Genomic DNA, 14,775 nt, shown 5'->3' with positions numbered 1-14,775 from the left:
ATTTCTACTTGCGCCTCATTCAACTTAAATAACTGAATAAACAAACAATTTGCTATGCTAATATAATTTTCTTTTCAAATTCTACAGATTTGTCATCAATTTACTAATTTATTTACAGAATAATTTAAGTGTACCTGGTTATAATTGTGTACTTATTTTATCATAAAGCCGAAAAAAATATGGAGCAAGTCACGATAGGATAGCCCTGGTCATGAGTCTAAAATTTATGGTACTGTTAGAACCCGACTGCTTTTAAATTACAAGCCATTGTATAGTGAACCAAACTAGGTATCGCTTTAAACGAAGGCGGAATTTGTAGTAAAATAGGCTTTATCAAATTACATCGAATTTCTTTGAGTTATAAATATAAATTAATACTCAGTTTTTCCAGTTTTTGATTGAACTTTTTAATACATTTTAATCAGAAGAAAAGCTACTTTATATTAAGAAACTTTCTAGTCTAGACATTCTCTTAGTTGAAACGTCAACTTTTTGATAATAACAATTTCAATTTGGTAAGTTTTGGATTAATTAATTACTTGGTAATGTAAGATCAAACTTCATATGCTGTATGTAGATAAGGATTTAGTTGGTATTCCCAAGGAGTAGGTATACGAAGATGTAGCAAACAGATTGTCGAAGGTGTAGCTCACGATACTCTCAGGGATAAAGGTTCAAAGTTACATGAAGAAACACTTTTAAATTTATATAGTAGATGGATTGCCCACCTAAATATGACTGCAATTAACACTCCCCTCAGCGATTAATTTTTGTTCTCACCAATCTTTTCTATCACTATCTTCCTTTTTAACTTTAAATCTACTAATCTACGCAGTTAGAATCAATATGAGGTTTTTGAAACAAAGTACAGTTTTTGTCCATTCTAGAAAACGCTGAGTTCTATAATGTTTTTCTTTTACCTGGTACACCGTATATCCTTCACACATAAATTGTAGATTTTGTGATCATATTTTTAGGGTAAATACGTAAAACTAACGTCACTAACAACAATTATTGAAAACCGAAAACGTACCGAGTGAGTGTGAACCTTTGTCTGTTACAATACAAAAAATCACACATTTATCTCGCAGCATTAAATCACAATGTGTAGAATAGAAACCATGTTTTCCGAATTAAAGCAACATGTAACCTAGGCACGAGCGGTACTTGAATCACAAGCGAATTTTCATAAATAGTGAGATTGTTTTTTAAGCTACATTTCACGTGTTGTACAATGAAGAACGCAACTCACAAAATTGCCTTTAGTAGGTATTTGGTGACCTAACATCATCATTATCATTAGGTCGTCAGTCCTAAGACTGGTTGAACACGCACCTTCACTCTTTCTTATCCTGAACTAACACCCCACATCCTTAACTATTTTCGAATAGTAATCTAATATAGGTCTACCTCTACTCCTCTTAACTCCTGTTTTTACTTCTAATAAGTCTTTGAGAAGCCCTTTATGCCTGAGAAGGTGTCTAACTAATCTATCTCGCCTATTTCTTATTGAGTCCTCTGTTCTATTATTCTTTCAAATGCCTCGTCATTTCTATTTTTGTAGACACAAAAATAATGACTGTTCGATATTAAAGTACCTATATTTCATTTCATATTTCATACGTATGTAATTGCAAACCAATAAATTTTATCTTTAAGGTATATATTGAACTGCCTATAGGAAACGGTTCTTTATTTTAAAAGACCGCATTTTTATTGAAAATTAATAATATAAAGATATCTGCTCATGTCGCATTGTTCCAAGAAATCTTTTACTTTTATCAATTTTTTTACTAGTTTCATAAATTCCATCAGTATTTTTATCAAGTAGGATTCACGTTGATAATGCTTACAAAAAGAGGACGAAACACGTGTTTGTTATTATAAAAATTTATAGTAACTTTTGAGTCTCTTTAATATTTAGGTAGTATTCCCTTTTAATGCATTTACATTCAGTTTGACATGTAGGTATCCTCTTAAGGCCTTTGTCAAACATTTAAAATATCATTAGCATTAAATACCAGTAGATAACGATATACTAATCGTAATTCCACACTATATCAATTTGCTTTTACGCTTAACGTTTTATCAAAATTTCATACGGCGGCGGGGTGCTTATGAGAATTAAATAAGTAAATTCGTTTCGTCGGCACAAGACAACCGACAAAAGCGTGCGTTACTACATTTAAATTCATGGCAGCTGCGTTCTTACATGCGCTTAACTTTAGATGGCGAAAATACATAAAGATATAATTTTTGGCAGGTCATCAAATAATTTCAAAAATTTACAAACAAATTAGTATGACAGTGATTTTTAACACCCTCTCATGCCTTTCTTTCTCTACAAACTAGCTTTCACTTACATACAATTTAGACATCTTTTCGTTGAGATTATGTAAAACGTACCTTTGGAGGTAAGATGCTATATCACAGCTAGATACGTTTAAATAGGGAGTTCCGTAATAAGCGTACAATCAGGCAAACGAAACTAGGACAGTGTGGTAATTCTTTCAAATCATTACTACATCAGGATTAGATTTTACTGCCATAACCTAAGATTTCCCTACTAAAGCCGCATTCGACCCGAATAATGTTAGTATTGTAGAGCATCTCAACACTCAACACCAAAGAAATATTTTTCGCCTCTAAAATTTTAATGCTCCTAGCATTTTACAGCCCTAGCTCCGCGCCATACGAGTCTAAGCGTAAATTCAGCACTGTGCGGACATACATAATCATATTTGTTAATAAAAAGTTATAATTTATTTATACGATCAATTTGTAACATTTTGAAAATTATAATCAGTTTATGTACCTATCTTTATTGATAAGTATTTTCAAAATTTTGCTTCTTGGGTCTATGCTCGGAATATTAACCAACTATAGTAAAGACTATACGTTATCATTTTATTTTAAATAATAAATGCGTTGTCTAATCGCAAGTGCAATAAAAACTTAAGTGTCTTGTTTTCATTTGACTGATTGCAAAAAAATATAAAACATTATCGATAAAATTTATAGACTCACAACACTTTCTACTTACGTTCAATGAAAGAAGATTGACTTATTACGTATTCAGACATAATGCACATCTAGAAATGCTAATGAGTTTGCATTTATTTTTGTCATGCACGTAAACATTAATAACCTGCGTAATATTTTATCAATAATTAAAAGTGCCCTTTAATAGTTTCGACATATATCTGTTCACTGATAAATACATCAAATTTGGTCGATCATTTCTGATTTAGTTAAAAGAAAGAACGAACCATTATTTAACGTAAAACTGTACACATCAAGAATGACACATTTTTATACAAGTGACAGTTGAGAAAGAAATTGAACAGAATGTCTCTAGGATGATTAATATCAATAATAGGAGTAGATGGATTGCCCACCTAAATATGACTGCAATTAACACTCCCCTCAGTGTGGATGCTCTTTTTAATCTGAACATTCCCAGATCATTGACAACGGTTTGGCAAGAATATCCGCAACCGTTTGTTGACTTGGGACAAATTTAATTACTTCTCGACTATACCTCTAATATGATATTTTATATCGATAAGTTTTTTTCAACTGTTTTAATACTACGATTATTAGTAAATATGATGATGTTACACAACTCGGTCAATCCCATTTCAATTAATAAATTTTGAAGTTGCAAACCTTTCTTGAAATATTTGACTAGGTTAATATACTCATCCTCGGTTGAAGATAATGAAACGATTGGCTGTTTTGAGACGTCCATGTCACTGAACTTCTGGCCAGTAGAAAAACATAGCCGGTGAAAGAACGTTGATGAGTAACATCTCCACTCTAATCAGCATCTGAGTAACCTATGGTATGTTCTTCAGAACAACAATATCTCTGACCGAAAAAGTACCTGCTAAGTATCGCAAAACACTTTTTTCTTTTATTCAATGTTCTTTAACCGGTGAATTAGCGAATTGGGCAAGTGTTGAGACTGTATTGGAGATTTCAGGCCTAGTTCCAATAGACAAATACACAAGTTCCCTATATGGAAAATTTTGATTACACGTTACTGATGTTGTATCAGGTAGGAGCTTAGAATTAATCTCAGCTGGAGTAGAAATAGGATCAGTCGTACGAAAACGTTTTAATATATTTTAAATATATTTCTTTTGAGTCAGTATTCTGTCTTATTTCCAAATCAAGACAGTTCTAAAATAAACCAAGATCTTTGACACTAAAACTTCTTGCTAGACCTTGTTTTATTTCCTTAATCCATTCTTCGTCTTGTGATGCTAACAACAGATCATCAACGTATAAAAGAACTAATAAATTATTACGATATTTCTAATAATAATAATTGATCTTGGAGAAAATTTATCCTTAGTAGGATTTTTATTAGCGACATACACAATAGAGCCAACTAGAGAGTAGTGGTTGGTGATCTGTTTCAACTGTAGCAAATGGTAGCAACCGCTTCTGCCCAAAACATCATAGATAATCCGGATTGGAGTAAAATACATCGTGATACGTGGCATAGTCACCTCTCTATTCCAAATTCATTTAACAGTAAATCAAAATCAGCTCCAAGATACTTTCTCCCATTATTTGACTGTAAATACTTAATCTTTCTTCCGATTAAATTTTTTACTTTATTTTTAAACTGATCTTGAAAAAAGGCTGCGAGAACACCACTTTTCTGATTGAAGCAGCATCATTAATAAATGTCACAAAGTTCTTGGCTCTGTTCACTGGCTGTGTTCTCCTTGGTCCAACTACATCCGAATTAATGATGCGTAACACATCGAATGAAGGTAAGTTTCCTTTTAGAAACGCTAGACAAGTCGTCTTCCTCTCTAGACAAATATCACATGATGTTAATTCCTTAAACTTATCTTTAATGTCTAAATTAATGGACCTTTCCAATACTTGAGCTAAATCGCTGTAATTTAGATGGCCGAAACGATTATGCCATTTTTAGCAATACTAGTACTATTTGGAACTGATATATTTAAACACGAGTTTTCAGGTGCTACATAATGCAAATCAGCAATGATTGCCTAATTTTTCCCAAAAATAACGATATTGTTGTGTCAGTAATCTTGGCCACAGACATCAAGTTAGATCTCAATTCCGTAACAAAAAAAGTGTCTTTTAAATTACATTATTTTGGCTGAGAATTTACGGATATTGCAACCTTATCCAACGACATTGGTAGATGCATGACTAGCCACTTTTATAGAATCTCTCATTTTACTAAAACTCTTCTCTTCTCGACATAAATGAGATGTGCATCCACTGTCCAGTATTCAAGTCTCTGAAGATAACGGAGACTCTTCTTGAGAAACTACCTTAGCTCCAGTACAGGACTTTTGATTAAGTTTATTGAGATTTAATACAGCAAAGGAATCATCAACAGTGTTGATCTCTTTGTGCTCATTATTCTGACGGGAACTGAGGTGCTTTGTGGCCAAAAACCCCACATTTATAACACCTAATCATGAATTTTCCAGCTTTACCATGTCCCTTCTTGAAGTGTTTAGCCTTGAAGCGATTGGTATAATTTTTACTCTCACGAGTGTTTTTCATTGAGTGATTTGATTTGAGTTCTCCCTAGTTTCTAGCTTCAATTTCCTCCAGAATCTTGACCTTCAAGGCTTCAGGGTTTGGAAGTTCATCTCGTGATTCAATGGCATATCTAAAATTCTTATAGCTTGCAGGTAAGCTATGGAGAATTATACTCGACAACAGATCATTATTAATTAATATTTCCATAGCCATTAATCTATCTGCTACTTTATAAAATTTATTTAAATGATTTCCTACTTCAGAGAGGCGCTTCCGATATTAGTTGACTAAGAAGTCTTGCTTTCTTTATAGGTCCATTTGATGCAAAAACTGACTCTAATTTATGCCATACTTGAAGTTGTACAGTGTCTAATCAGCTGAAGTTCAGAAGGGTGAATTGATAAATAAATGAAAAAATAATGCAAATACTTAGCCCGTTCTACGGTTGACCTCCAGCTTGTAATAAGCGAACCTGGACCTATAATCTGTTAAATAACAACTCAAGCACGCTCCAACATATATCCGTTCACTGACAAATACATTAAATTTGGTAGATCATTTCTGATTCGGTTATAAAACGGATATAATTTTAGAAAAGCAAAAAGAAATAACGAACCATTTATTAACATAAAACCACTCACATCACAATTTTACATAAGTGACAAATAAAAAAAAACGACAAAACATTAAACAGAATTTTTCTATATAAGATGATTATCAATAATAAGAGCAGGTGGATTGCCCACTTTTTGAAGTGCAATTAACAGAGGTAGTACTAAGAATGAAACAGTCTTGTGAGTATTAAAATGCCAGAAGCGGAGATATACGAGAAAAATTAATNAGCTTTAGGGAAAAGAGAAGATTGGGGCAGGATAGGAAAAAGTGGAGCTGCGTGTCCAACCAATCTCAGGACTGACGACCTTATCATGATGATGATGATCCAATTTTATTTACTTCAAGAAAAAAATTGTTTCTTTACTGCTCCTTTAAGCAAGAACAGTAGCATGCAGTGGCGAAGTGTTGTAACTACCGACGGGTTGGATAGACAAGTTATTTGGGGCGCTTTAGCATCAAGAGTTCCTGAAATATATTTTAGTAGTTTTTATTATGAAAAAAAATTCGTGAGCTCCTACTGAAAAAACTAGTTAGAACCCCCGTCTCCAGCAGGTACTTTATATTCGTAATCTCAATGCCTTTTATGATCTTGAGACAAAACGCCCATCAAACTCATGATTACGTTAGCTTGTGAAACTAATAATATTATCGTCAGTTGTTGTATTTTCAATAAAATTATTTCATGCATTTCTTAAAGGGCGTTAACTTATAAAATGTCCTTATTTGCGAGTGTTTTTCTCGATACATGTGTTTTGGCTTTTCTAGGTTTCCTAAGACCAACGACTCATCCCTCTTCCCCAGTCCAACGCGCGAGTCAGTAAACCCTGTTAAGTTAAAAGACATGACGGGGAAAAGTAATCGAGTTGTATATATATGCATAATGCAGTGTCAATTAATTTCATTTAGGTATTTGAAAAAACCAATAGATGACATAGTAACATGATGAGTTTGAGTAAGTTGGCAGTGAATTCAAGAGTTCGGCATCAGCGAATGTAGAACGAGTTCTGCTGAATGAACACTGAATTTATAAGAAATTGTTTCCAAATTATCATAATTTTGCTTTCTGAGTTTTTATCGTAAATGTTAATGTTTCAAGTCAAGCAGTCCGATGTGTTTGCAAATTATTTGACTTGACTTGAAAATAATGCTTTTCAAAAATGTACCAATTGGTTTGACTTCTTTGTTATATAGGTATCTGTAGCGCTTTTTCCGTTCTGATTTATCTGACCATAGAGATTTTAGCCCGGTGCAAGAGAAAATGCTGCATAGTGTCCTGTGTATCTCTCTAACAGCGCATGAACAATCGCGTTGATCACTTGATCGGGGACGGAGCTATCGGTAAACATTAATATCTAATTTTTTATTCTCTGTTTCAGACAATTCCAGCGCAGCATAGTTTCCCTTCACAGGGGATTCAAGGAATACTGCATCCCTTCTCGTTTTAGTATTTGGTTTTATAAACTTGTAACCTTTTGTATTCTGGCAGTTACCGATAAAGATCATCTTTTGTGCTTTAGGATACCACTTTTTGTGTTTTTCTTTTGGCAGCTATTTACTGAAAATGTTTTTTTATTAGCAACTTTGATTTGTTCTATGTGGTGAGTGTTCATTTTGAAGAAGGTTGTGTTGTCTCGTCATGTGCATTGTTACCCCAAAATCAATGTATCAAGCAGAGATGTTGTTTTCAAAGGGGGTGACAAATTGGACAGCGTATGAACTATTTTATTTGGCAGTCATTTCTTTGAGTTTTGACCTGCATTCTGGACTCTTGTGTCCATATTTGTTGCACTGAAAACATCGTGACCTTTGCTGAATTACTTTTTCACATTCTTTGTTTGAGAACCATGTGCAGATGTAAAAGCTGAGTTATAACTGAGTCTGCACTTATTCGTCTATATTTTGACAACCAAAGAGTGTAGTTGTGCAGATATCACGTAGGAGACCAACTCTGCGTGTAAGCCCAGTGTCGTCAAAAGCACGAGACAGGTTATCCCACACTTCCTTTGCAGTTTGTACCATTTGGATGTGTACGTAGTTGATGTTATCGATAAGTAATATTAATTTGGATCTTGCTTTTGTGTCCTTTTTTCGATTTGTAGGTTCGTTGTTGGGATTTTGAATGAATTTCCACAGCTGTTCATGTTGAAGATATGTTTTAATGGCAAACCGTCAGGTGCTGTAGTTTTCTCGGCCTATTAATTTTCTATAGGGCCAGAGGATTGCTACCAGCCATGATGATTCGTTTTCTTAACGACGACGATTTGTAAAAACTGAATCACGTTTTTTTTTAGATTATGCGAATACACTTTACTACTTCGCTGGCACGAAACTGTTTACACTTTGTGTTTATAAGTATAATTAACTTTACAAATAATTTTCTTGACTACTTTGGCTTCCTGGGCCCATAACTTATTCTAATTTTTATTAATTATAGGATATAAAATCATTGAAACACTCGTGACATTTAATCATGGAGAACTTTTTATTTATATTTATTTGTAAAAAAATAACATGGAGTCTAGTTTGTTTTATGGTAAGGCGATAAATTCAAATATGAATACTACACTTTTCCATACAGTTGTAAATACATACAAATAAATGTACTTAGGCAATTGTAATTTTTATTTTGTCTTACTAAGACTAAAAGTTTGTAGAAAAGAGCTCATTTGTCAAGAAATGTAGGTCAATGAAAAAGTGAACCAATGTTATAAAAATTTCTTTAAAAAGTCAAAACAATTACTTATCACGCATCACTGGATACATAAGCCTTTAATTTTTAGTTAAAAGAATGTTTCAGATGCTGTCATCTTTTAAATATTCAAACTTTTGAGAGTAGATAAATTAAACATTAATTGTACTTACCAATTCTAAATAAAGGAAGCCCATGACGCTCAACCTATACAAAATTCACAACACTTGCCGTATATAACTGACTATTCCTTTGTAGATAGTGACCTCTATTTATAGTCTAAAACGAACAATACCATTCATAGACACACATGCATTTTACCTGTATTTCCTATACCTAAATACAATTTTCTTTAGCATACGTTTGCGGTTTATTAGTAAAATAAAAACCATTTAACACCTATACCATTCAATGCGTAGTATCTAATGGTACTATTCTGTTATTATCGAATTTCTACTTGCGCCTCATTCAACTTAAATAACTGAATAAACAAACAATTTGCTATGCTAATATAATTTTCTTTTCAAATTCTACAGATTTGTCATCAATTTACTAATTTATTTACAGAATAATTTAAGTGTACCTGGTTATAATTGTGTACTTATTTTATCATAAAGCCGAAAAAAATATGGAGCAAGTCACGATAGGATAGCCCTGGTCATGAGTCTAAAATTTATGGTACTGTTAGAACCCGACTGCTTTTAAATTACAAGCCATTGTATAGTGAACCAAACTAGGTATCGCTCTAAACGAAGGCGGAATTTGTAGTAAAATAGGCTTTATCAAATTACATCGAATTTCTTTGAGTTATAAATATAAATTAATACTCAGTTTTTCCAGTTTTTGATTGAACTTTTTAATACATTTTAATCAGAAGAAAAGCTACTTTATATTAAGAAACTTTCTAGTCTAGACATTCTCTTAGTTGAAACGTCAACTTTTTGATAATAACAATTTCAATTTGGTAAGTTTTGGATTAATTAATTACTTGGTAATGTAAGATCAAACTTCATATGCTGTATGTAGATAAGGATTTAGTTGGTATTCCCAAGGAGTAGGTATACGAAGATGTAGCAAACAGATTGTCGAAGGTGTAGCTCACGATACTCTCAGGGATAAAGGTTCAAAGTTACATGAAGAAACACTTTTAAATTTATATAAATATACATATAAACATATGTACAGATCATTTATTACCAGGGTAGTTCGTCAGGGTTACAAAAGTGATATTTATGTACAGAAATTTAGGTACACATAAAGTCTCTACTTAAAGGCACAGAATGAACTGTCCACGAAGGGTTGGCTGGATAACTCGTAGATACGAGTACACTGTCTGTGTCGAAGGGCACACCTAGGTTAGGCTGGTAGGTTCGTACTAACAAACAACTTACTCTTCCAGTACGGTCGCCGCTGAGAAAGGAAGCGTGTTGACTTTTCGTACGGCGTTTGATGTTGGAGACATTTTTTTTTTATGTTTTCGTGGAAGAGGGGAAGTCTTCAAAAGACACCCAGCCGTCCGTACGACTGGGTAGTGTCGAATTCCCGAGGAAGAAGTCCTCGGACCTACCGACTAAAACCCCTCTACCTCAGGCCGTTCTAGGACCAATTAAGGTCCTCTTCAGCCGAGGTGACGAGGACAACGACCGGCACGTTTACCTTGTTTTATCAGTCGGCATCTTAGCTTAGATCACGCATAATGGTTGGTTCGGTAGTGGAGACGTAGATGCAGTCAGAATAGTGCTGTCTAAGAAAACGGAAAGACGCCGCTGTAGAAAGCGCGATCTTCACCCGAATTATTTTTTGTTTTTGGGGAAAATTTTGAAAGACACCCAGCTGCTGCCGTCCGTGCGGCAGGATAGTGATGATTTCGTTCCGAAGAGGAGCTTACCAACTAAAATCTGTCTTGTATTTCCGCAATCAGTACATAGTGTTGAGGAAAGGTTTTGTCTATCTTTATGTTGACATAACTTTCACCATGGGAAATTACGAGCTCTCCAGTAGCGGTACGTTGTTTCCATTAAGTTTGTAAAAGTTTACTAAGCTTGGTCAACATTCTGGGGTTTACAATAATTGTTCTGCTTGCTCCAGTACCAAGTAGAAACGAACACTGACCCGTTTATAAGTCCCGTGAGAATAAGATCGTTAGCTTAGTGTTTCATCCTCTGTCAGTGCATCTAAACTTGAGGTTTCCTGTTCCCGGATCGATATCTGTCCCGCCGCGTCCTCACTGACTAGTTTTCCTGAGAGTGGAGTTTGCGTTTTTGAGCATTTTTGTAGGTGCTTCGTACGTGTTTCAATCTCCCTCACATCCAGCACCTTATTCGTTTCTTATTGACCTTACTACTTGGCGAACAATCTCTTCAAACTTATAGTCATTTGGTGTATCCGATTCCTTCCCTTCAGCGCAGTCTACCTTGCCTCTATGATGCCTGCTTAACGACATCATACTTCAGAATTCGGGCAAGAATTCTTCGACTATTCATTCGAGGTCGCTGTTGTAACTCATCATCCTCCAATTCTTCTTTGATAATTAGTAAACACATAATTATTTTTAATAAGAAAATAGTATGTTGACTATTTAAACATTAAGTTATTTTATATATTCTTCACATTACTATATTTCTTGTAAACGTTATAAACCTGTTTCTGTTCATTCCACCCTCATACTTCTACCCCATAAAGAGCTATACCTCTAACCGTCGAATCAAACAACTTTTTTCATCTAATCCAATAATTCCTACATAATCTGTGCCCTATCCCTCATATACTTCCTAACCAGGCGTTTGCTTTCGCTAGTTCCGTATCCATAACATATCCTAAATATATACATTTTTCAACATCTTCCATCTCTTCCCCTTTTCACCTAATCACGTTTTTTTTCCCCTTTCTACCTCTAACTTCTCCAAATTCCATGTACTTAGTCTTAGTAACGTTTAACTCCAAACACTTCTTTCTGAAGTATCTTTCCAACGCTACCATCATATCTGTTGTCTAAATATATACCATGTTATTTATAATAAAAGTATATGAAAATAAAGTAATTTCAAAAACAAAGTGTTCATCACTATCGATTATTAAATCGACCCAATATGAAATATTTATTTATTTATTTGAAGTAGGCAGCAGTTACAAACTGGTATAGTAGTCTACATTTCAGAAAATACAAATTATAGTAAACAAAACTGTGTAGGAGATCATTTGAGAGGGGGGGTCCTGGCAGCTCATCTCGTAGATCCAAACAGGTGACGGTGCAAAGACGCCTTGAAGACATCGATGCTCGGGGCCTGGGCTATGCTCGCCGGAAGAGAATTCCATGTGGAGATAACCCTGTTGCCCAGGTGGTACTCTCGGTGTTGCGTTTTGAAACGCGACACGTTCAACCTCAGATTGTGACCCCGTTGCGACGTCGACCTGAGGAAGATCTTCTGCAGGTCGGAGGCACGGTACAGACCGTGGAGGATACGATAGGTCTCCGTGAGGTCAGCAAAAAGGCGCCTGTCTGCCAGGCTTTGCAGCCCAAGCCGTCTCAGGCGCTCCTCGTATGGCAAGGACTTCAGTGCTCTGGGTATCTTCGAAGCGCGTCTCAGGATACCCTCCAGAGCCTTGATGTCCTTCTGGAGGTACGGAGCCCAGACAGTGGACCCGTACTCGACCATCGGAAGTACGTAGGTGGTCAGTACATTCCGTAGGAGCGGGATGTCCACCTCCACAACGGCTTTGCGGACACGATAGAGGAAGGAGTTGGTTTTCTTTACTACGGCGGTGGGTTGTAGGTCCCATTTAAGATCATCAGACACGATGATGCCTAGATCTACCTGAGAGGTAACAGGAGCCAGCGCCAGGTTTCCAAGATGGTATACCCTGTGTGGGTTTTTCTTCTTCCCTAGGTGTAGGACAGTGCACTTCCTCGGGTTGAGCGGGATCATCCAATCGTGGGACTACAGAGCCAGGTTGTGAAGGTCCTGCTGGATGGAGTCACCGTGGGTCAGTGGGTTCCCATAAATCTTATTATCATCCGCGTATGCCTGGTGCTGGGATGTTGTTCGCACGTGCAAGTCGGATGAGTAAAGATTAAAAAGCAGGGGACCAAGAACAGAGCCCTGGGGAACCCCACTCGGAGCCAACCTAGAGGTGGAGAGACGGTCGCCAATCCTTGTTTGGAAGGTCCTGTCACGCATGTAGGCCTCGGATCCAGGCAAGAAGTTTGCCCCTGATTCCCAGATGGTGTAGCTTCTGGAGCAGCCGTCGTTGTGGAACCTTGTCAAAAACCTTCGAGAAATCGAGGTAGACAATGTCCACAGGAATCCCAGAGTCCACGCTTTGGCCCAATCGTCCAGACAAAGAAGCATGTTGGAGCTGATCGAGCGCCCAGGTACAAAACCGTGTTGTTGGGGGGGGAATGATTCCCTTCTGCAAGGCAAACTCTAGGATTTCCTTTGCAAGCAGGCGCTCCAGGACTTTACAGGTGGCGCTGGTGAGGCTAATAGGCCTGTAATTGCTCGCCAAGTGCCTGCTACCTTTCTTGAAGATCGGAGTGACCGTGGCCCTCCTCCAGTTTTCCGGGATGGTACCTTTGTCCAGAGACTGCCTGAAGAAAAAGTGCGAGGGTTTCCACACAGTTCTTAAGAACGACAGATGGAATGCCGTTTGGGCCACTGCAGGCAGAGCTGTCCAAGGAGCGAAGGACTTCCTCGACGTCTCTGACGGAGAGATCGATGTCGGAAAGATGGTCATCCTGAGGAGGGTAGTCAAGGGAAGGTAGCGGGCCGGGAGGTTCGGTTGTATAAACCTCGGCGAAGGTGTCGGCGAAGAGCTCAGCGATGTCTGAGGGATTAGTGATCTCCAGATCACCCTTCTTCATGGCGTTAGGGACTGGACTATGAGAGGTGGATGCTCGACTCAAGTATGCATAGAGGAGTTTGCCACCCTTCGCTGCAATCCCGGTCTCATACTGCTTCCTGGCAAGCCTGATGATGTTCGAAAGACTGTTGGAATGTGCCCGGTAGTTCTGGTAAGCAGCTGGGGTTTTGGTCCGTTTATACACCTCCCAGAGACGTTTCTTCTTCGTGATATTTGACAGAATGTCGTTTGTGACCCAAGGTTTCAGGGGCCGTTTCCTGCACACCCTCCGAGATGGAGATGCAGCTTCACGGAGAAGAGAGGTCAGAGACTCAGTGAAGTCATCGTAGATCTGGATCAGATCTTCCATTGGAGGTGGAAGTCGATCCGGTATCCTGGCTGAGATGGTGGAATAGTCCACTTAGAAGGGGATCCGGTCCTCTAGTGCATGGAGAGGCCTGGTGAGTTGTGATGACCTGGTTATCGCTGCCTCCGATGGCAGGGTGGAGCTGGGGAGACCAGAGAAGCTGGGGCTCGTTGGTAAGCACGAGGTCGAGGATGGACGGAGTCTGGACGTCCCTGTGCCGTGTGGGTTCACGGATCAGTTGCTCCAGGTTCGAGTCCAACAGCGCTTCGATAAAAGCTTTATCTACTTCGCGTGGACTCTGTGGTAGGCCATGTTCCCAGGTAGTGTCAGGAAAGTTGAAATCCCCGAAGATGAAGGTAGGTATCTGGTTCGCGCGCACGTTACTAAGTACCAAATGTGTCAATAATATTATTATTATTGAAACATTTGGTACTAAAAATTTGGTAAAATTTAAATTGTTTTACTTTTGGTTTCTAAATCAATGAAAAATTTAATTTGTTTCCAGGATCATAAATGTTTACTCGACGATTGGGAATTTTAAGAGCTTGAAAGCGACTGTGTTTGTCCGCGCCTTTAGTCCCCTTGTCGGACGCGGATTTGTTTTCCAGCCCATTAAAATGTGAATTAGTGTTTAGTTTTAAAATATTTGCAGGGCGCACAACACTTTTTAACTTTATTATTCAACTGACGATGACGAAAGTTCATTGTTAACAACACGCTGCTT

General features: G+C 37.2%; 1 protein-coding gene across 1 annotated transcript in view; it reads right to left on the bottom strand.

Moving 5' to 3' along the window:
• LOC108740249 (choline/ethanolamine kinase) overlaps nucleotides 1-9,057 on the bottom strand; it is a 51,438-nt gene extending 42,381 nt beyond the window's left edge. The window contains exon 1 of the mRNA XM_018474509.1: nucleotides 9,019-9,057. Coding sequence (XP_018330011.1) covers nucleotides 9,019-9,042 — 24 coding nt within the window. The 5' untranslated portion in view covers nucleotides 9,043-9,057. The remainder of the gene's footprint in view (nucleotides 1-9,018) is intronic.
• Between the last annotated feature and the right edge of the window lie 5,718 nt (nucleotides 9,058-14,775).

Source organism: Agrilus planipennis, unplaced genomic scaffold (assembly GCF_000699045.2).
Source record: "Agrilus planipennis isolate EAB-ADULT unplaced genomic scaffold, Apla_2.0 scaffold26, whole genome shotgun sequence".
In the NCBI taxonomy this organism is placed as follows: domain Eukaryota; kingdom Metazoa; phylum Arthropoda; class Insecta; order Coleoptera; family Buprestidae; genus Agrilus; species Agrilus planipennis.
Note: the sequence above shows the minus strand (reverse complement) of the source record. Positions and strands in the feature narration are given on the sequence as shown.